Source organism: Tinamus guttatus, unplaced genomic scaffold (genome assembly GCF_059628265.1).
Source record: "Tinamus guttatus ecotype Peru unplaced genomic scaffold, ASM5962826v1 Tinamus_guttatus_pri_ptg001272l, whole genome shotgun sequence".
Lineage (NCBI taxonomy): Eukaryota > Metazoa > Chordata > Aves > Tinamiformes > Tinamidae > Tinamus > Tinamus guttatus.
In genome coordinates, this window is record NW_028289806.1 from 772,214 (window position 1) to 795,006 (window position 22,793).

The 22,793-nt window shown below is 41.2% G+C and overlaps 1 protein-coding gene across 4 annotated transcripts in view; it reads left to right on the plus strand.

Annotated features, from left to right (window-relative positions):
• MAGI3 (membrane associated guanylate kinase, WW and PDZ domain containing 3) overlaps positions 1 to 20,014 on the plus strand; it is a 61,871-nt gene extending 41,857 nt beyond the window's left edge. Inside the window, exons 12-22 of one of the 4 annotated variants that reach the window (XM_088538918.1) lie at positions 1,505 to 1,658; positions 3,298 to 3,389; positions 5,969 to 6,161; positions 6,620 to 6,805; positions 9,903 to 10,088; positions 13,384 to 13,486; positions 14,143 to 14,275; positions 14,737 to 14,880; positions 16,932 to 17,070; positions 17,768 to 17,857; positions 18,304 to 18,449. In XM_088538918.1, coding sequence (XP_088395044.1) covers positions 1,505 to 1,658; positions 3,298 to 3,389; positions 5,969 to 6,161; positions 6,620 to 6,805; positions 9,903 to 10,088; positions 13,384 to 13,486; positions 14,143 to 14,275; positions 14,737 to 14,880; positions 16,932 to 17,070; positions 17,768 to 17,817 — 1,380 coding nt within the window. In that variant the 3' untranslated portion in view covers positions 17,818 to 17,857; positions 18,304 to 18,449. Of the gene's footprint in view, positions 1 to 1,504; positions 1,659 to 3,297; positions 3,390 to 5,968; positions 6,162 to 6,619; positions 6,806 to 9,902; positions 10,089 to 13,383; positions 13,487 to 14,142; positions 14,276 to 14,736; positions 14,881 to 16,931; positions 17,071 to 17,767; positions 17,858 to 18,303 lie in introns of all 4 variants that reach the window. The other 3 variants (XM_088538919.1, XM_088538916.1, XM_088538917.1) reach the window with 3 other exon arrangements.
• Positions 20,015 to 22,793: the final 2,779 nt, after the last annotated feature.

A 22,793-nucleotide genomic window follows, 5' to 3' on the forward strand; every position in this document is an offset into this window, starting at 1 on the left:
ATAAAATTAATGAACTGGTTAGTAGCTCCCTTCTTAAAATGCTTCCTTATTTCTGAATGCATATGTTGAAAAAAATCTCTACATAGTTATATATCTCTTGTTTGATGTTCATTATTCTTGAAAGTCTGATCCATTGGGATATCTTTGATATATATTAGCTCTGTAAAGAGTATTTGGGATTAATAAAACACACAGAGATTTAATAATATTCACAGTAACATATATTTTTGTCATGAACTCTTCTCTTATTAAGTCACTGCCCACCTCAAGAACAGATATGTTTCTTTAAGAATATTTCTTGTACACCAGAAATTATTTAGTTTTAGGAAAGCCCCGTTACCTGCTGCGCAAGTACTAAAGTCCTATCCTGGCAGTCTGAGCACACAAGTTCACTATGCTTAAAACAGACTGCACTCTATAAAATGGGTAGGTTTGGTTCCTTGTGAGAATACAGCGGTCTAAACCAAATAAATCACGGCATAAATCTGTTTAGTTTGAGAACACGAGTGTTGTCAGCAGAGCTCCTACTTCAGTGCACTCTGTGCAGGCATGCTAAAAATACTTATGACTTAGGGTCTCGCATTCTAGCAGACACGTGAGAGCAACTTTCCCACAGAGCACTCAATGTTCAGTGGCATTAAACAGCCTGGCAAACTAACTCAGTCAAAAAGGGCAAGGTCTTATGTTTATAAACATACAAGAAGTGTCAAACTACTAAATGCCTTGGGGGAATTTTCTTCCAGCCTTCTTAAAAGGGCATCTAAGTCTCTTCTAATTGTGTTTTTGTTTAGCATGCACAGACGCATGCAGACTGCCATGCTCCAGTTTTCCAGTTTGGGTTTCAACCCAGAATCAATATTTAAAATTACTTCAGTGCATAAACCATTGGGAATTAGGATGGGAGGCTACAAGGATACTTAGTGTCCTTCTTGAAATAGTATTAGAATGCTGCGGAAACATCATAACAGAAAAATACAAATACCGTTTTTTTTTTTTTTTCCTGATTGCATGTATGCCTAGTAATACTCCATTGTATTCCTCCTGTTCACTACTTTATAATGTTGACCTGATATCGAAGATACCTCATGTTTCTTCTGTTGTTTTGATATAATTCAGCAGCTTGAAATTGGGAGGAGGCAGTTGCATGCTGAGCTGCTAGCACCCTGTAATAAACAGAAATTAATTGCAAGCAAGAGCATGATTCAGCTTGCAATCATGAGGAATCACAGAGGTTTGTCTGTGAGCATCAGTCCCTGGACTAACTTTCTAAGCCCAGACTTCAGTAGAGTTTCAGGACACATCTGGAAGCCTTTATCAGTCTGGTCAGACACCTACTGTGAACACAGCTTATGTATTGGAAAAACTAGGGGAAACGGTGCCCTTATTCTCTTGGTTTGCTGTGCATTTTGACTGATGTTTGTTGCCTTTGCAGGCATGTGTAAACAAGCGCAGTTACTGCTTTTCGTTTAATATGGATCTTGTGGGAATGGGGGGTCTGTTTCAGAAAGATAAACAAGACAATTCAGGGAGTCTAGAAGCTCTCAGCGATCCCATCCCACAGCCTATGCCTTTTCCACCCACTGCTGTAAGATCAGGCTCTCCTAAGCTAGACCCTTCAGAAGTCTACTTGAAGTCTAAGACTATATATGAGGACAAGCGTGAGTATATCAACTTCAACTTAGAATTGTTAAATTATGAAATAATGCTTCCTGTATGTCATAAATGTGGTAAAACTACTGTGCCTTTCATCTTAGCCATTTATTTTGTGTATATACAGCATTTTGAGGAATGTCTAATTCATACAGAAATTTAAAAAAACTGGAACCTCCTAAAGAAAGTTTTGCTTTCCCCTTTAGCCTTGCTAAAATACCTATTTGTTCTTTTCCGGTTACTGCTGCAGGTCTTTAACCTTGTGAATGTTCAAGGCACGCTTGGGAAGAACACTGTATGATGTGGCATATACAGCTGCATTGGAAATTATAGCTCAGCACCTCATTTATAACATTATCTGGTTTTACTAACAAAGATACCCAACCAGTCAGTGAAAACAAGTACCTATTGTGTAAAGCTACTGACTCATTGTATCGGATGTACCGTGGGATAAACAAAAACCTTTTGTTGCGCCAAGGGTGTCAGCCAAACCTGTTCCATAAATATCCTGGAAATGCTGCTGGGAAAGCTACTCCCTGATATGAGTAATCAATAATAGGGGCTACCTCGCTAAAACAGCGGGCTGATGTTACAGCAAGGGAGGTAAAAAGGGACATTGTAATGACTGCTTTGCAAGTTCACTTACACGAGACCCCATCAGCAAATGAGATGTTCCTTCTAAATGTGTGATCATCAGCCAGCGTATCCTCCTGTGCATATTCCAACATATTCCCCAAACATATTTGTGATTAAATGGTTAATTACAGAAATGGGGTAATGTTCTAAGATTGTTTCCTGACCAGAAAGTTCTGAACAGGTTCACTTTGTGGACCTGATAAAAGCAACTTCCTCTTCCAAAACAGATTGTTTGAGAGACATGGACTATTTTAGCATCATCTGTACTTAGGTGAAATTTAAATGATGTCAGTATATCTGAACAGAGCCAGATATTCTCCTGAGTAACATTTATTAGCCAGGAATAAATGTTATAAGAAGTAGAAAATAAAGTCTGTTTTGCTGACATTGACATAGCTGTATTAAAGAATTCCAGTGCTTATATAAGTCCTTTCATAGTGTTGCAAGCACAGGTTTTAGTGATAGGCTAGAAGAGGCTGATGGTGTTTTCTGAAGAACTCTTTGTTAATATTTTAATTGAGTTTTGCTGCAGATAGACTTATGTAAATGGCTCCATAGCAAGACTGTACAGACAGTTTAAAAAATACTGTTTGCAACAAAGTCATTAAGGACTAACATTGGAGATCAGAGAAAAAGAAAACTAAGCAAACTTGACATGTCAAATAATTTGGTATGCCAAAAATCAGTTACTCTAGCTACACTGGAATACAGTAGGGAATTTGTGTGTTGTATTTAGTAAGAGGTCATGAAAAAAGGAAGTTGCACCAATTTGCCACAATATGACAATTCTAATTCTTCAAGCTCTAAGGTGCTCTGATTATCAAATTTCTGAAATAAGCCTCATAATTTCAGTGTTTCTAGAATATAGTTCTGAACCATATTACAGTCTGGATTTTATTCCAAGGCTGCATATGAAAGCAGCTCTGTTTTATCCTGTGGCCTTCGTTAAACTATCCTTTATTTTTTCAGCTTTTTCTTGAAAAAGCTTTTTTCATACTTGTTTTGTTTTAGCTCCAAACACAAGAGATTTGGATGTTTTCCTGCGGAAACAAGAGTCAGGCTTTGGTTTCCGGGTGCTTGGAGGCGATGGCCCAGATCAACCAGTAAGTGAAGTTGTTTACAGTTGCCCACGTATTATCTTACAGTACTCCTCTTAGAATGACCCTGCTCTATCATTCTCATTTCTCTCCCATTCTAACTGATTCAGGAATGTTACTGTCAGAATAATTAATTGTAGTACTTAGTACTTGCTTTTGGTGTTCTTTGCATGCTGTTTTGCTTTAGGCAGCAAAGACCGTTAGCTTCATGTCCAGCATCAAACCTTCTTGGGGGCCAGAAATGGCCCTGCTCATAACCCAAGCACTGCAAAAGGTGATTTTAGTCTCTGTAATCATTTTGAGTGTCTGTGAGAAACCAAGAGTTAAAGAGCTGAAGCGTGGGTTTAGGTTTTGTTATAAGCTGTATGACAGCAGACAAAGGAAATACCTTTAACTAAGCACAGATTTTAAGCTCCTGTCCCATTCAAATGAAAGGAAGAAAATGGCGATGTGGAGAGGGCTGCGCTGCCATTCAGAGGGACCTAGACAAGTTGGAGAGTTGGGCAGAGAGGAACCTCATGAGGTTCAACAAGGACAAGTGCAGGGTCCTGCACCTGAGAGGAATAACCCCAGGCACCAGCACAGATTAGGGGCTGACCTGCTGGAAAGCAGTTGCGTGGAGAGGGATTGGAGAGTCCTAGTTGAAAACAAGTTAGCCATGAGGCAGCAATGTGCCCTCATGGCTAAGAAGGCCAACAGGATCCTGGCTGCAGCAGGAGGAGCATTGCCAGCGGGCCAGGAAGGGGATCCTGCCCCTCTGCTCAGCCCTGGGGAGGCACCTGGAGCATCGGGGGCAGCTCTGGGCTCCCCAGGACAAGAGGGACCTGGAGCTGCTAGAGAGGGGCCAGCGCAGGGCCACGAAGATGATGAAGGGCCTGGAGCAGCCGTCGTGTGAGGAAAGACTGAGCGAGCTGGGCCTGGTTAGCCTGGAGAAGAGAAGATTGAGAGGAGATCTGATCAATATGTATAAATACCTGAGGCGAGAATGCAGGGAGGATGAGGCCAAACTCTTCCTGGTGGTGGCTTGTGAAAGGACAAGGGGTCGTGGGTACAAGTTGAAACCCAGGCAGTTCCACCTCCATATGAGGAAGAACTTCTTTCCTGTGCGGGTGCCAGAGCCCTGGGACAGGCTGCCCAGAGAGGCTGTGGAGGCTCCTGCTCTGGAGATCTTCAAACCCGCCTGGTGCCACCCTGTGCCCCTGCTCTGGGTGTCCCTGCTGGAGCAGAGGTTGGACTGGATGATCTCTAGAGGTCCCTTCCAACCTCAACCATTCTGTGATTCTGTGAAAATGGCTAGTTACCTTTCTTTCCTTTCCTTTTTGTGGTTGACTTCAGTCCAAAACAAAAATGTTCGCTTTCTATTTGTCTAGATTCTATTTTTTTGGCAATAATAATATTCCATGAAGCATGTAATACTGATCTATGTTTCTGTAATTGTTGCTATATCTTGAGAATGATGTGAAGGATAGTGTTGGCACTAAGCCTTTGCATGTTGTACTGCCAGTCCTGTTAGAGTCTTGGCTCAGATGATGTCTCTGCTTGAGATCCTTGTGAAAGAATGTCAAAGATGAGGCAGAATGGTAAATGTTTTGTGGAAAGTCCTGGATAGTCCATTCTTGTTATGGTGGGCTTTAAGAGGAATCCGCTATATTTCATAAAAGGCCAAAAAATTTCCTTGGAAGGAAGTTAAAGATATACTATATCATCAGGGGATATTTCATTAACTATCAAGTTAAGAGGAAAAGCTTTTGGACTAGATATGCTGGTAGATTGTTTTCTGATTACAATTGTAGGAAAATTTATCTTTTCCCATTAGCAGCTGTGATTCAATGCCTGAGTTTTTCAAATATGCAGTTGAATAAAAGGAAGAGCAGCATTTCTCTTGGGGAAGAAAAAGCAGTTTTCCTTACGTTGCACTTTATAGCATTTATTGTCTTTTTGTTTCTATAACAATAGCTGTTACTAGGTGTCAAGCTAATGTCATGAAATTGCTGTGTACAGATGACCTGCTGTCTAATGCTTAACCTCAGACAGCTATTGACAGTAATTGTTTTTAATCTTTCATTTAACCTGAATGTGATCGTAGCATATAAACTAGAGTATGTTATTCTCCTCTGTGTCCCATTTACCTGGCACTTTATGGGATGTGGTAGGCCAAATTGATATAGGGAATGTAACTCTTTGAATTCTTTGCATAGCTCTTGATAGTTAGACACTAAAAAACATAAAGCATGGAGCTGTCTCGGTATCTTTTCACAGGTGAAGCTGGTTTCTATCCAAAGCTTTTGCTTTTGCCCCAGACACTCTGGACTTGTCATGTCTCATAAGATAAGGATGCTTCCAGAATTCATTGAAAAGCTCTGAGTTATTTATTGGATGCTTTGAGCCCCAAATTGTATCCATTCAGCTGGCACAGACTATGCTCACTGGCTATGTTTTTGCTAGAATATGATAAACAGATTCTTTAAAAATATCCTTCCGAAAGCGCTTTTCTATCTGGATTTGTATAGATTGGCAGCATTAAGTATTTTGATATGCTCTTATTTTACAGTTCAAACCCCCCACTGACTGTGCTTTATTGATAGATTTATATTGGAGCCATAATCCCATTGGGAGCAGCAGAAAAAGACGGCAGGCTTCGAGCTGCTGATGAACTGATGTGCATTGATGGAGTGCCTGTTAAAGGGAAATCACACAAACAAGTTTTGGACTTAATGACCAGCGCTGCACGAAATGGTCAAGTGCTGCTCACAGTCCGGAGGAAGATCTTCTTTGGTGGTACGTGTCTGTCAGGAGGGTGCACTGTGAGAAATGGAGCCTGGCTAAAGGAATACCTCCATTTTCGTAATCATTTCAACTAAAACTGCACTGAAACATATCAATTATTGCAGTAGAACAGAATGACTTCTGAGATTAAAGACTGTCATCTGTAATTTTGAGTAAGTGGAGAAAAGCAGAATTTAATAAGCTGATCTTTTTGATGCTTGCTAGCTTGCACTGCTTGCACAAGTAGGACTCTGAAAGTTAGGACGAGGCTGATGTTTTCCTTTTTGCAGATGTTTTAGAACAGCTGCTTGTGCTGTGTAAATGGAGTAATAACACTCATTGTTATTGCCCACTGCTTTCCCAAGCAGGCACTATTTCTTCATCCTGGTGCTAATACTGCTGTGTACAGTTTTGTTGTAGTTGCCTATTAAAACAGCAATATATTTTTTTCTCATTTGTTGTCCTGTAAGGAGAAAAGCAACCAGAGGAGGAAGAGTCACAGTCTATCTCAGGCCAAAATGGGTCTCCCCGACTGAATAGGTTGGAGTTTGCAAGCCAGCAGTCCTCAGAGGTCTATGATGTCCGTCTACAGCGAAAGGAAAATGAAGGATTTGGCTTCGTCATTCTCACCTCAAAAAATAAACCTCCACCTGGCGGTAAGTGCTATATTCAGCCCAGTGTTGTCAGTACCTGGCTTCACTGGTGGCTGGTATTTTTAGCGTGACGCTTCTACCAAAGCTGCTGTTGTCTTTAGCAGGTGGGCTTAGGCATGCTTGTGGGTTCTTCAGTGATCTTCCCTTCCCCAGGCTGTGGTTAGGTTACATATACAGCAGTCTGTGCATGTATGGTCTTGTTTCATTGACAATACTCTCATAATTCAAACAACTGAAGTTTAGTCTGTTTTGTTTCATGTTTATGACCTTTTTTTTTTACCCAACTGTGGCATAAGTGAAGAGCAGGGAGAAAATAAATCATACTCAACCAGTCCATACATGGGAGTGTGAAGCATTTGTGCCAGATTATTCTTCAGGACATGGACAGTTTTCAGGCTGTGCTAATGTGGTAGATTTTGTACACTTCATTAATTCATAGGCATTTTAATGCAAATATAGCTTCAATTTTATTATTGTCAGGAAGACAGGGTGTTTGCCTCAAAATATCCTCAAAGTGAGAGGTATCACAACCTTGTATTACAATTCTTATATATGGATTTGTCTTCAGGCATAGTTGAAAAGATAAACAGCAAAATAACTGAGGTTAAAAGCAAAAATGAAAAGATACGATGTGAGCAGAAACAAATAAGAGAAGCTGCGTGCAGGAAGCCCTGGAATCCAACACAATTAATGGACAGATTCGTGACCCTCTACACGAGCAGTTTTGTTCTGTGTAATCAAATGCATTTTGTATTCTATGTGCTGATAGCTGCTAGTTATATAGCAGTGCCAAGTATAAACTGAACATTTTCTGCATGAGTTGATGAGTAGGATCATCCTGTTGAGATTTGTTCCCTTTGTCCATTGAGTTAGTTATCTGTGTCAGCCCTTAAAATCCAAACCAGCTCAGTGAATTCACCCACAAACTCACTCAGTTCATTGCCATTAAAACATGGGTAGTTCATTTACCCCATTCATATAGTTCGTATAGTTGCTTGGTGTAAATCACCTTTCCGAACCTCCTCAAGTGGTCCATGGTACAATGATGGTTTGTGTGTCTTTTTTTGAACTCGGCCACTTTCTTCTGCTCCTCCATTTCACGCGGAGCTGCTGAGCTTTTCATAAGAGCAGTTCCCATGGTAACAGCTGGGCCTGGCCCTGTCACCCTCTGATGCTGTGAAAATTGTGTCCTGTGTTAGAATCACTGTAGGCTGCTGTTGTGTTGTCTAGGCAGTTGGATATTAATAAAAATAATACAAGCAGAACTGATGTAGACAACATTTTTGTCAGGGAATCTGCGCAAATCTATGTTAGATTGATACTATTATTGGAAATAGTAGAAGTTAATTGAAACCCATTTCAGGACTGAAATATAAGCACTGTGATCCTGGGCTGTTTCTAACACACAGGAATAGCAGACAGGTAAGCTGATGTGCTGGGTGCTGAACTTTTTGTCTCAGTTTAAAATGAAGCGGCTGCGTTCCTGTAAAGCTGGGCTGTTTTAAAGCAAATAATCAGCAGTTGTGAGTCTGCAACCCTGTTTTTCTCTTCACAGTTGGTTCTTAGGTTTAGATTATACTAAAAAAACACTCTTTTAAGGGAAGTGTAATTAAAAATTAAACTCATGGTAAATGCTAGAAGACTTTAATGGCTGTTCTTGTCCAGTAAATGCTCTGTGTGTTGCCTCATTAAAATAAACCTTGATGTTTTTTTCATCTTGGGTGATGATCTCAGCTGATGTCTCTTTCTGAAAGTGCTTCAGATTTGCTGTCATGGTTTTGAAATACCTGCTGATAATCTTGAAAAATGCATAACATTCCTTGTCAATTTGGTCTCTCAAAAGGAGGAAGCATGTTTGGGAGAGCAGGGACTAAAAAAACTTAATAAGCCAGGTACGTGTCAAAACCACTCCAGGCTCAGGCTTTGTTGGATATCCAAACAGGTTTTTACAGGCAGGAACAGGAAGAGCACTCATGAAGAGCACAGAGGGGTGAGTCAAGTGACAGTGCTGCTTGGAAATGGAGTTGCTAAGAAGCCTGCACGGTGGGCAGAAGAGCCCTGGTGAGGTTCTGTAAGGACTGGAACATTTTGCTGTGCTTTAGGGACTCAGATGAGTGAAAGGTTGCTGTAGATGTATAGGAACACAGACTGATGTGCTTTGATTTAGTTCAATGCCTTTAGTATCAGGTGCAAACAGCACAGTGAGCTGCTCTTGCTTTTGCCCTAGGTTGTAGTGTGCTTGTCCCATGGTAACAGCTCCTCTCTGACTGGGGACAGCTCTTGGATCTTCAGACCCAAGCACTGGACAGCTCTTAGCTAGCAGAATGTGGACTCTTCCCTTGGCATCAGGGTTCAGCACCTTTGAACTGGAGCAACATATATAGGAGGGACACTGAGGTGGTTCCACCTTATTATTATCTTCAAGTCACTAATCCTAGGATAAGGTTAACACTACTAACATGTTTAAGAGTCTTCAAAATGCCTAGAGCCATAGGATGGATCAAGTGTCAGGAAGAGGGGGGCACTCCTGGAAGAGCTGACACTGTGTCTCTTCCCTGCAGAGGCCAGGTGAAGTGTATCTTGAGTGTTGAGGGACCTCAGCAGCCTTCTTTGGTTTGTTCCCTTTCTCAGAGATCACCACACAGCCTTTCTGCCAAACTGACACAGAATGACATGGTCCCGTGGGTTCAGCATGCAGACCAAAAAATTACAGGTTAACCATGTATGCTTTACCTTCTTAACCTCTCTGTAGCACTGTGTAGCCCTGCAGATGGGTGACACTGCAGCAGACTGTTCCTGCAGCACCTTTAGGCCCAGCACATCCGCTGCTGAGAAGGTGGAGAGAGGGAGAGAGGCTTCTCTGGGGCAGGGTCAGAAGCTCAGCTTAGGTACCTGCCAGGAGAGCCACTCTATTGATCATACGCATCAGCTTCTGGACTGTTGGTGAACAACCTCTCAATATTTATTTTAAAACGCTACCTTTTGGAGTAGGAACGGTCTGCATGGTGATTATGGTAATTCTGAGTCTGTACAGTGCCTAACTTAAATGAGTATTAACTGTGATTTGAAAAAGCTGACCTGCCTGTTCTTGGTTTCCTAGTGATTCCTCACAAGATTGGCCGTGTTATAGAGGGCAGCCCAGCTGAGCAGTGTGGGAAGCTGAAGGTGGGCGACCGCATCTCGGCAGTGAACGGTCAATCCATCGTCGAGCTCTCACATGACAACATAGTGCAGCTGATCAAAGACGCAGGCAACGTGGTCACTCTGACTGTCGTTGCTGAGGAAGGTGAGGAAGATGCATAACAGTCGGGTGAATGTGTCCTACCAGAAGTGAAGCATTTCAAAAGTGGTGTTTAATACCTTCTGAGGTTAATGCAGAGAGAGGTGTTCGGAATTTAAAGAAAATCTCACATTGAATGTGAAGCTCATTCATTTGCTGTGTAGGACTCTGCACAAAGAGGACAGAATTAGACTGCTGCTGAAGTAGTTATGTTGAAATATAAGATGTATGGAGAACTTGATGCAGAGTAAGAGAAATACTCATGGTTTCTCAAATGAGAGAGAGACTGCTGCTCACGAGAAAGCCTGTGAACACTTGCCTTTTAGATACTTTCCACTCAGGCACTTTGCATCTTTTCTTCCTGCTATGTGAAAATACACAAATTGCCTAGTACTGCATCTGAATACAACAGAAATGTTCCGAAGTTCTTGTGTCTTCTAAAAACACATTTTGAAAAATGGTCGCATCCCATCATAAAAATCCTGTTTAGATCGTTTCCTGGAGAGCCTTCCAGGCTGCTCAGCACGTTCTTCGCACAGAGCAGTCATGTCCCCTAAACAGCAGAATGGATATTTGTGGCTGCAAAGTCACATCTTCAGAGCTCATATTTTTTAATTAAATCTCTCATGCAACATTGCATTTAGCATTGTATTGTTCCTATACAAACATTTCACTATAAATATGTAAAATCCAACCATTTAATGAGAAAAAAATCTATTTTCCAACCCTGCTTACTAATGGCTTTTTCTGGGTTGCTGCTTATGCGTTTAATTAAATCAACTATTGTTATTGTGCCAGAAATTTGGCTTTTCCCACCTTTAAAATAATAAATACCTAAAGCCAGACTGTGAAGAAAGCCCACAGATTGTTCTCTAATTTCATATTCATTGCAAATATTTAACATGCTATCTCAGCCTACAGTATGGAATGCCAAAGACTTACTTTCTCTTTTTGTTAATTCTTGAAGCAGACTGACTTGTATAAATTCAGTTATTTTTCCATGAAGATTTTCTTTTTTTCTTTTTTTCTTTTTTTTTTTTCCAATCTAATTCATTTCAGACTAAATAGATGCACCTCAGAGCAGTTGCCCAGGGCAATGTTCATAATGCAATTGAAGTCTGAGTTGGTTGTGTTAGATCTCTTTCTCTAGGGATCTTAATCAACTTTGTCTTTAGAGGAAACTTTCCTAATATAACCATTTTGTCCTTGATTTATTATGATCCTTCCTAGGCTCCGTATAGGAATTGATCTTCTTCCGTTTCCTCAATCACAGATTTGTAGCCAGAATGTAGAGGTAAATTAACAATTTGAGCTAGAATCAACAATGAGAGAAAAAACTGTCAGTAGCAAAATAGATGAAAAGAGCAGTCAGAAAAACTGTGTGACTTAGAGGAGCCAAAACTGGCAAGCTTCAATATTGAGAACTTGGGGACAGTGGAGGAAAAGCAAGCAGAGCCTCGTGCACAGAAAGGAGAGTGTGTTACTGTTTTAAAATTCTCGTTTGTTTACCTGGAGAAATCCAGTTCAGCTCAATGCAACCTACCATACAAGCCAGATCCCCGAGGGAAGGAAGCTGGAGTGGATGTAAATTAGTCAGGACTTCAATCATTTTCCCCCACTGGGGAGCTGGGGAGAGTTGGGCTTTGCTGAGATTGTTCACAAGATAACACTTAGGAAGAATATAATATGTGTAGCTCGGATGAGAAGAATGCCTGTTTAGCCAGCAGCTCTTCAGCATCACAAAGTGTGACCCTAATGGAGCTCAGTGTCCCCCAGTGCCCCCTCTTTAGTGCTATCCTCAGACTGGCGATGAAAATACTGCCCTGTATCCTTCTGCTTGCGCCTTCCTCCCTCCCAGCTTTCACAGATGTATGATCTTTGCTTTTCATAGGAATAAACGAGTTTCGCTTCATGCTCCAGAAGACATTCTTTAACGTTTTTCACAAAAGCAGGAGCCTGTCAGCTTCTGTCACGTATTAGCTAGAAATATAAGCGAGCAGGCTGAATAGAGGACTGCAGAATTCATACAAACAGATGGCCTTTTCCTTGCTGTGCTTATAAATTAAAATTCTGAGTATAAAGCAGGAGAAAAAGTTGGCATTTTGTCTCTAGAGGCAAAACCTCTCCAAGGCATGTCACAGTAATAGCACCAGGCTGTCCTCTGAAGGACTTCTGAGGTCTGGCACACCTGCAAAATTCAGTCTCATAATGTGCAGCAGACAAAGCAGCGTTATGTTTTCCTTACCTTAAGGTGTATGTGTACTTTGTATGTTTTCCTGGGGTTTGCTTACTTGTCTGTTTATTGAGACTCAAAAGTGGATTATTGTGACACACTTACCAGAAGACTGGAACATACCTAGTTCGTCTCCTCAGGATGTTTAAAAAAAAAAAAAACTAATAAAGGAGGAGTTCGTTAGTTTATAATTGGGTACATAGGTCCATCTTAGGCTACAACTTGCCATTTAAGGTTCTATCTAAGAGGCTGTGTAAAATGTGCTCTTTTAAGTGACTGAGACTCTTTGTACCTGGAAACAAGATTTTCCACAAATGCAGTGGATTTACTGCAAGTGTTCAGTCATTGTATTTTGTGTGGAAGGGAAAAATCACCCTAAGAATTTCTTGACGAGATTTTCTTGAAATGCCATACACTTCAGTTTACACATTGCACATTTTTATTCAGTCTGTGGGAGAAGGCAAAATGCCTAAAATTCCTGTTGATAACATACCAGAAAACAAGTTGCATCAGTTGTCAGAATAGTTCATCATCTTTCCAGTAGCTTTCCTGTGGCAAACTCTGTTGAGGCTTAAATGAACCGACAGTTTCCTCCCCACCGTTAGCACCTTAACCCGTGAATCCTAAGGGCCCCTGCAGATCCTCAGACTTCTCTTACTTTCAGAAAGGGATATGTTCTCAAATAAGTGTTATTTTTCATTTCTTATAAATTTTTATTATGTTAAATATATGTGAACCAATTTTGTGGATCTGACTAGCTCTAATACCTTCCAATCTTTATCTATGTGCAGGCAGTCTAAAATACTTCTGTTCATGTCTGTTTCAGTTAAGACTTTGTTTGACAAAAAAAAAAAAAAGAAATTCAGATAAGAATAAAATTCATAGGAATTACGTTCAGTGGAATCAATGCTCTGCTGCAATTCCTGGCTTATGGCACCAGACCTCGGAAAATCCTCTTCCCCTTTTTAACTACTGGGAGACCTAATCTGACTGAGGTCTTACGATAAATGTCCCCCATACCTCTGTATTTGGGAAGGTCTGACTGTTGATTTTGTTTGAATTCACTAGAACATTGTGGTCCTCCATCAGGAACAAACTCTGCCAAGCAGAGTCCAGCTCCGCAGCACAGACCTCTGGGATCAGCACAGAGCAACCCTCCCGGTGCAGACAGGTACAGAGCTCTTGACAGGGGCAAAAGAGGCTGAGAACAACCAGAAAAGCTTGACCAGTGGGGTGGTTGCAACTTACAAGAATAATCCCATGACATCCATTTTAATTTTTAAAATGGAAGGCTGCCTTTGAGCAGTGTCAGAATGGAGCGGTCATTGACATGAGTCCATGTTTCTGGAAAATCAGTCGTGAGGCTCATTCAGCATTGTGGTGATGACAATGCGTGGGATAAAATTATAAAGGTGAGGTGACTTCCTAGAAATGGAACATTTGAGGCATTATTCAGCAATACTTCATGTTCTGTGGGTGAAGTGGGGATGCACTAAGTCAAGAGGAAGCAGGTCTGTGTGAAAGGATTGTGGAGGAGCTTTCCCAGGAAATGATTGAGGAGCAGCTACAGAGAATAAGCCTGCATTCTCAGCCACTGTGCCAAGAGTTTGGCATTAGGTGACACTAGTGTGCTCCTAGTGATTTTATTTGTAAGCCATAGATGATCAAGAAGCAGCCTTACATGCAGTTATTATGTGTTCAACATGCAAGATGCCTGAACTGTCAGCTGAATTACTGTGTATTGCTTTCCACTGTAAATATGTTATAAAGCTTATGATGAAAATTCTCTAAATGCAAAGTAACATCCATTTTCTTTTACCTCTGAAGGGCCACCACAGAAGGTGAAGCTGGAAAAGAAGTATCAAATACTTACAGGCTTTCATGGCCCGAGCATAAGCACTTGTCACAGTCTGAGGGGGCTGTTGCTTCAACAGCTGGAAGCCGTCACCCCCAGGCACAGGTAACAACCCAAGTTTCAGGGCATGCAAAATACTGCTTCATCATGGCTGAGGACTGAGGCAGTGAAAGGTTTTCCTGCCAGATGTGGACAGAAAGGTTGCTTATAAAAATGAACTTGAAGCATTCCAGAGAATGTTTTGTTAATGTTATAAATTTGATTCTCTCCTTAGTATAAATACTTACTATAAAAGGAACAGCAAATCTTTGGAGCTAGGCCAGTCTGGGCTCTTGGGCAAGATTTCTTAAAGAAATTTCACGTGTGTCTAAAATTTAGACAGAAAAATATTCTGTACATTTTGACTTAGCATAAAACTATTACACCTAATCATACATGAGTTGTGATGAATTCAGGTTAAATAGTGTATTGCACCTTCTTCAAAAAGTTCAAGAATTTTTCTAGAAAAACGAAAGTTTAAATATGCCTACAACTCTTCATCTTTTTTCGTGTCGCTTCCTCCACAGAATCCTGGCTGCTATCCAGTAGAATTGGAAAGAGGTCCTCGAGGGTTTGGGTTCAGCCTTCGTGGAGGAAAGGAGTACAACATGGGCTTATTCATCCTTCGACTTGCTGAAGAGGGGCCAGCAATCAAGGATGGGAGAATACATGTGAGTTTGACTTCTCTGATCAGTTCATTTGCAAACAAGTTGGCCTTTTGAGGTATTTAATTACCTGTAATGGGAACAAACTTATACCTTACACCGACCTTGTAACACTTCATGAGTTCAGGGCCATAGAATCACGGAATGCTGAAGGTTGGCAGGGACCGCTAGAGATCATCCACTCCAACCCCCTGCACATGCAGTGTCACCTGGAGCACATGGCACAGGGCTGTGTCCAAGCAGGTTTGGAAGATCTCCAGAGAAGGAGACTCCACAACCTCTCTGGGCAGCCTGTGCCAGGGCTCTGGCACCCTCACTCTTAAAAAATTTTTCCTTAAGTTCCTGTGGAACTTTTGGTGCTTCGGTTTGTGGCCGTTTCCTCTAGTTCTGTCGGTGGCCACCAGTGAAAAGAGGCCGTCACCATCCTCCTCACTCCCTCCCTTGAGGTATTTATATACACTGATTAGATCCCCTCTCAGCCTTCTCTTCTCCAGCTGAACAGGCCCAGCTCCCTCAGCCTCTCCTCATAGGGCAGATGTTCCAGGCCCCTGATCATCCTTGTGGCCCTGCGCTGGACTCTCTCCAGCAGCTCCACATCCCTCTTGTCCTGTGGAGCCCAGAACTGGACACAATACTCCAGATGTGGCCTCACCAGGGCTGAGCAGAGGGGCAGGATCCCCTCCCTCGACCTGCTGGAGACGCTGTTCCTAACGCACCCCAGGATCCCATTGGCCTCCCAGCGGGCAGAGCAGTATCCGGACAGCTGCCAGTCTCTCAGTTCTTACTGTGCGGTCATAGCAAGTTCTGGCGGGGTAGACCTGGCTTTAAAAGAAGAAATGATCCTGTGGCTGGGGAAGGGGCCAGAAGGGGCTGATGTCCTTCTGGCTGTAGACTATGGGTGACTTGAAATTGTAGGTGGCAGAGATGCAGAGCAAGATTCAACCCCATATGAGCAACAGGCTTGTTTCTTCACTTACTGTTTCCCGGGACCCTACTTTTGAAAAGTGGGTACCCACACTGTAGGATAGAGCAGGATCTAGCTGCAAAACCACGCTGTTCAGATCCAGTAGTGCAGTTGCAGCTGAAAAGTGGAAGAGCAGACACAGCTGCTTGTCCTACCAGCGTTTGAAAGGTCCCACTTGTTTTTCATCCTCATGCACTTTCTAGCGGTGCATCTGTGTGAGTAAAATACTGCCTAATGTAGCTCCGTGAGTGGCAATAGCAGAAGTGTTAGTGTAATGTGAGAGAGCGGGTGAATTGTGCAGCTGTCTGGGTGACTTCACCCGTGGCTGCTGTGGGACACAGAGCAGCAGCCTCTGCTGCCCTGGGCTTTGTGCAGGTCCTTGCTGCAGTGATGGGGGTGGATGTGGCTGCTGCAAGAGCTGCAGAGCAGGTGCCAGGGGCCGTGGTGGTGCAGGAGGGGTCGGGTGCCACATGCCCAGGAGCTCCCGCTGGGGACGCAAGGTCTGTACCTGCCAAACAGGAGGTTACTCACTCTTTCACATTCAGCTTGTCCTTATTCAGCTGTAAAATGCTGTCATTTCATGGCTGTACTTTCAAATAACCAGGAGGAATTTCTCACCCAGCTAATAGCAGCTGAGCACAATGTGGTGCACACAGTGCAGTGTGGGGCTTCCTGTCCCATCAGATGAGTAACCAACTAGTGACTTTCTTTGGCAAAGACATTTTATTTAACAGAACACAGACGGGACTCTTTAAGCAGGTATTTTTATGCACTAGTGACATCCATCGGCTGATCTAAGCATTGCAAAATAGATTCATGAGGCTTTTCACAAGAATTCTATTTCAGACACTTTATGCTAGTCTGCAAAGTTGGCGTGAACTGTAATTAGATGCCAGTTACCTCTTCAAGTTGCTAATTGGCCTCAAACACCTCAGTGCTATTAACTGCATAATGTTGGTGAACTCTTACCTATGAATAATTCTTTTCTTTACATGAAGCCTGTTCTGCCATAACAGTATTGAGCTTTTATGAAATACAGAGCAGTTATTGTGTTACTTCATAAAGGTTAAGCTGGTTGCTATTTTCTTGTCAGGTTGGTGACCAAATTGTTGAAATAAACGGAGAACCCACCCAAGGAATCACTCACACACGAGCCATTGAGCTGATTCAGGCTGGTGGGAATAAAGTTTTGCTGCTGCTGAGACCAGGGACTGGCTTGATTCCAGATCACAGTACGTCATCTAAAATATTAATTCATTTTCAGGTCCAAGGCAATGGCATAGAGTCTAATAAAGATATGCTGTTTCACTGAAGGAGTTGGCAGTTCCTTTTTGATAGCTGTACAAGTTGCTCATACTATTTGCAAATATAAGGAATACTTTTAGTAAAAATTATTGCATGATAAGTGCCTAAGAAGATTAAATCATGTGTGAAATTATTGCATATTTACTTTAGTAATCTCTTTCTCTGCTCCATCGAAACTCATCTTTCTTCTATTCAAATATGACAGTTATCACCGTTTGGCTTTTAATTTTGATTTTATTTAAGATTCTGTGTGATACAGATACGGTTTTTTCCTTACTGGCAGCTACTTAGGGTGGGTGTAGTTTCAGCTGTGGCCGTGTTGAACGTGCCCCAAGGGGACGTGCAAGAGGCGTCTGGAATCGTTGCTGGTCCCTCTTGCCCACTGACAGCAAAGCAGAATTGCAAAGGGTCAGATGGGGTCTCTGGACATCGTTGTCTTCAGCTTTGTCAGAAGCCATGGCTCACATTAGGTTTAGCAGCTTAGAGGAGATCAGCAACTGGGGAGAAGGGGAAGGGCTGCGTTGCCTCCTGTCTTGCTAATTGTACAGTTCTGGTTGAAATCTGGCTTGCTGTACCCTTGTGATTTTGGTATGTAGCTCTGGGCTTTTTCTCTTCCTCCTTCAGGTTTGGCTGCTTCCAGTCTGTGTCCCTACGTGAAACCTGAGCAACACTAAGGGCTTTCAGTGCTTTTCTTGGTTTTTCCTTAAAGACTTGGTAAATCTGCATGTCTTGTGATTCATCTCTTCCTATTATTAAAGTGCAAAGCTACGAATAACCTCAGCTTCTTACTGTTTTCAGTTTTCTTTAGTATAAATCTTAACACTGTAGGTCTAGGAATATTTTATTTTGCAATTCTGCTATGTAGACTCTAACACTATGCTGATACAAGACCCTGTCAGTCCTGCAGAGATCATGCACACCCTGCAGAGCATTTCAAGCATAAGTTTATTTCCAAAATCACATCCTTATGATTGTAGCTTGTAGAACAGTGAAGTAGAGAAAACTGTTAAGTAGACTTTGAGAATACATCACTACATAATCTTATCTAAGTTGAAGATTTCGCATAACATCCTGGAATCTCAGTAGTAAACACACTTCTAAAATATTTAGTATATTGTTTCTGTAAGGTCTTAGTCAAATCTCTCGCTTCTTTCTTTCAGGTGATTGGGATAATTATAATCCATCTTCATCAAATGTAATATATGAAGAACCATCACCAATATCTTCATCTTCACAGTCTGCTTCCCCATCTGAAGTGTGTTATTTACCAACATCAGAAGAAGCTTTAATGAAAGTTCAGCTGTCTGAGAAACTGGAACAAGCCAAGAACACTGTGCTTGAAAAGATAAGCACTTTATCTGAAATCCCGTCTGAGATTAAGCCTATGTCTTCTCCGCAGAGAACAAAGAGCAGATGGGGTCATCCCTCCAGTCCTGGGTTGGAAATGACAAAAAGAGAGACATGTGCAAGTCCAGAAAGGTTCGGGACATCTGAGGGACGACATCAGACTGGATTTCACAGCCCTGGACAGGGTGACCTTGGAAGGCTCCCTGGCAATCCCGCATGGAAATCTGACAGTTCCAGAAGAGGTGAGGGCAAACCCACATGTGCAGGGCTGAACAGCAGCAGCGAGACAGAATATTCCAGAGCAAACCAAGGCAGGGGTGCCAGTCCCCAGAAGTATCTTGGTAAACAAGGAACCACAGAAACGTCAGCAAAGTTGCAAGAGAATCAGGATAGAACAACTGAGGGTGACATTAAGACTGCTGAGCAGTTGAAAAGTGGAAGTGGTAAAATAGGAGTCACAAGGAAAGATGCAAACCAGGAAAGTTCTGGAATGAAGGAAGGATGGCTGCTGGAGAGAAAATACCCAGCATTTGAAAATACTCTTCCATTCAGTAAGGCCAGTGATGCTAGGACAAAATCCTCTGAAGATGAAAAAATAAAGAAGTCAAACTCTGGAGAGCCAAGTTTCAGCAAATTCAAAACTTCAAGTCTTTCCAATATTCCACTGCTTTCCATGGAGAAGCAAAGGTGGCTGGAACCCCCAGAGACTGTTACTTTAAACAGGCAACACAGACACACACACATGGAGCCACTTGATGAAACCAAAGATGATGGAGTCTCGAAATCAGAGAACAGTTCACCAGTTAAGAGAGCACCAATAACACCTGGACCTTGGAAGGTACCAAGTGCATGTAAAGTCACCAAAACAGCAAGCGTGGCTGAAAAACGGGTTTGACTGACACTTTTTTTAAAACATATTTTCATCAACTTCCTAATGACGGTCACTTAAAAGTACTATTTCTTTACATAAAGTCATCATTTTTCAGAAACTGTTTAGAGGCTGGAAAATAATCTGATTTATTCTTAAATTATCTAAGCTGCATGAAGGAACTTTGGATTGCTTAAATGAAACTCCTCCATAAGCTGCTTCCCCCTTGTCCCTTCGGAGGCGGTGTCTGCTGCTCCCAACGTTGCACTGCTACAACATTCCCAGATAGTATTGTGAGGGTCTGAACAAAATTATTTAATGCCTATTTTGCCAGTGTGATCATGACTCACTTGTTCTTGTGCCAAGTTACCTACTGTATCCAGTCAATCTAATCCTTCTCATATGTAATCCAGTCACAGAAAAGACAAGGTTTTATTTAAAATGGATATTTTCTCAAGAGCATGTTGCATGTTTACATAAGGAAATACCCATGTTTTTACTGCTTCTGTAAGAAGATGGGTGGGTTGGTTTTATCAATTCTAGGGCAGCAATGAGCCACTAATGCTGTTCCAAAAGATATGTTTGGTTTTTTTTATTTTATTTTTATACCTAATATAAAATCATGTAGATAAGAATTATGTTTGACATGATGTAATTCTGCTTTTTATGAACACAGCAAAATTGTTTTATTTTCTTGATTCATGAGGATGCTCATATTAACTGTTGGCAAACATCTGTCTAAAAAGAGAGATTTCTGGATTCTGTGAAATAGTACAATTCCTTTGGCTTCCCTTGTGGCAGGATGTCATCCCTAGCATTCTTTGTAAATATATGCAAGTGCATATATTGTAGTGTCATTCTGGTGCTATATATTGAAATTTCCTTCGTTCATTATTTAGCGCTAGTTAAGAATTGGGGTTGTTTTCCTCTGTAAAGATAACAGTTGATCTTTAGGACAGAGCCAAACTCTGTAGCTTCTTGAATGAAGTTAATTCTGCCTGTGCACACTGGAAGTGTCCCCTATCTTATCTGAAATGTGTGATCTAAGAGCGTTAAATAGAATAATAGTAGAGGCAACATGAGATGTAATATCTATTGTTTGGGCTCTAATGTATATTTTAAAATAGTAGGAAGAATGCTACCAACAGGATAATTAGCTGTGAAACAGTGAGCTGAAAAAAATGAAGAGATTTAATTTCTTTGAAGTTTTAGTGATGGCTTCCTTAATGTCTGCAAAAAAGTGGTACAAGAAGCAATTTGGTCCAGTTTGTAGAAGCAGAAGGTAGTACAGAAGGTCAAGCTTTACTTATTCATGTTAAAAATCATACTAATACAACTATCTAATTGAAAGTGATTGAGCAGCATCTTTGGCTTTAAACACTGAATGGTTTTCAAGTTTAATGAAGCACAGTGGATCAGTTCTGAGTACTTCAGAAGTACAGATGACTTAAAACCTAAGGAAGTTTTTAAACACTTTTGGAAAAATAAGTAGACTTTAGGGCAGATCTGAACTGCACATTGCTGTTTCACATTGGACGAATCATTGATTGCTGTAGCATATGTACAAATACTCCCTGTTGTGGAGTATGACTGTGAAAATATTTAATACCTTGAAGTAGCCTACGTAGATATTAACCATGTATTCTTGACAGGAGACTGTTTATGTCGAGTTGTACACACCTGCCCCAAGTTCAGAAGTTTAATATGAAGATGTATTAGCACCACTGAAATGATTTCCCTGTCATAAACTACCCGTTTTTTTCTGTTAATGTGATCTAATTTAGTGTCTGATCTGTCTGTGATTTCTCCTTCCACAGAACTTGTATCTGTATTGACTGTATGAGGTGACTTAGCAATGTGGCCTTGGAATGCTAAGCAATGTATGGATGTACTGGGTGTAAATGTTTATATATTGTACAGCACCTTTATATATACTTCTGAGGTTCTGACTAGAGAAAGACCTGTAAATCGCTCATTATTTTTTATATAGATATTAAAAAGAAACTCCAGTTCATGGTCTGTTGGTTCTGCACTGTATAAAACACATTCATGTTGACTTTGTGGTGTGATACCTGTATTTAACAGTTCAGTATAAGACCCAGGTTTTACCCATAAGCATAAAACTCTTCTGGAAAACAAATGCAATTTATTATTGGAAGTTTAATTGCCTCCTTGTTCAGGTAACATTTGTTCAACAAAGGTACTATAAAAAACATCAAATCAAGTCATATAAATTGTGTATGATGAAATACTGGTACTGTAGGTTTATTTGTACATTTTGATATATAAAACCGTCACTTCCTTTTACATCTTAAAACCTTTCCTTGTACAGAAAATAACTGTAAACAATGTCTACCAAAACCTCCTTTTTCATCTTACCTCCTATGTGAAAGACTGAAGCTTTGAAATGGTCCTCTGTTTTTTCTTTTTTTCAATACTAATATACTAGAAGATAACAGAGTTACCAAACCTGAAGGAAAACATAAGTTTAACATATGTCATTAAAACATTTTGTTTCGCTCCTGTGCCACTTCTACAACAATAATCGGCTTTTGCAGGGAAAAAGTCTTTGTCGTGTCTCTACCCCTGCCCCGATTCTCACACCAGCTGTTTCTCTGGCATTCCAGGGTCAGGCGCTTTGCAGTTAGGCTGGTTGGCAGAAGAGGTTCCAACAGGATGATGCCCTTTGTACCTGCCCCCAAGGGAAAGACCTAGGAAGCACCATCAGCATGAACACAGCAGAGCAGGAGCAGGGAGTGAACACGGCAGGATTCTCTACTTGATAGATGCCTTACTTGTAATCTGTGTTGTAGGCTTGTTTTCATTTAGCTAATGTTTTCCAAAGTGATATCATTTATTTTCAGGAGACCTACCATCAACTGCTGCTGTGCAGCTGCAAACTTAATTGTCAGCATGAAGGAAATGTTTATCCTGTGCAGATTGAATTCCACTGCATCCTTTAGTGGCTCAGGATAAAGATGCAAAGCCTAAAACACACTGAGCTTATTTTAAGTTTAAAAAAAAATCTTCAGCACATTCAAATAAATAGATCAAGTCATACATAGATGTATCTGAAAAGAGCTCTGAAGAAGCCTGCAGAAATTTGAAAAATGTAACAACAATTCCAGAACTCCCTGAAAAAGGATGCTACTAACTGAAACAGCAGTGCTGACTGTTCACTAGCACCTGTAGCAGTTGTCTGTATCCTTCCAGTAACAGCTGTCACGGGGCTTTTAGTGTTCAGTGCCCTGAAGTATGTGCACACAGTTCCTGCAGTTTTCAAATGCAAACTACTGCTATTTGGCCCCATTTATTTTGTTTTAATATAAGTGCACATCATAGGGTGACTTCTCTAGTTATTCTGTATACAGAATATTCTGTATTCTGTGAACAGTAAAACAGAAGTAAAACTATTGATACATACATTGAGAATCT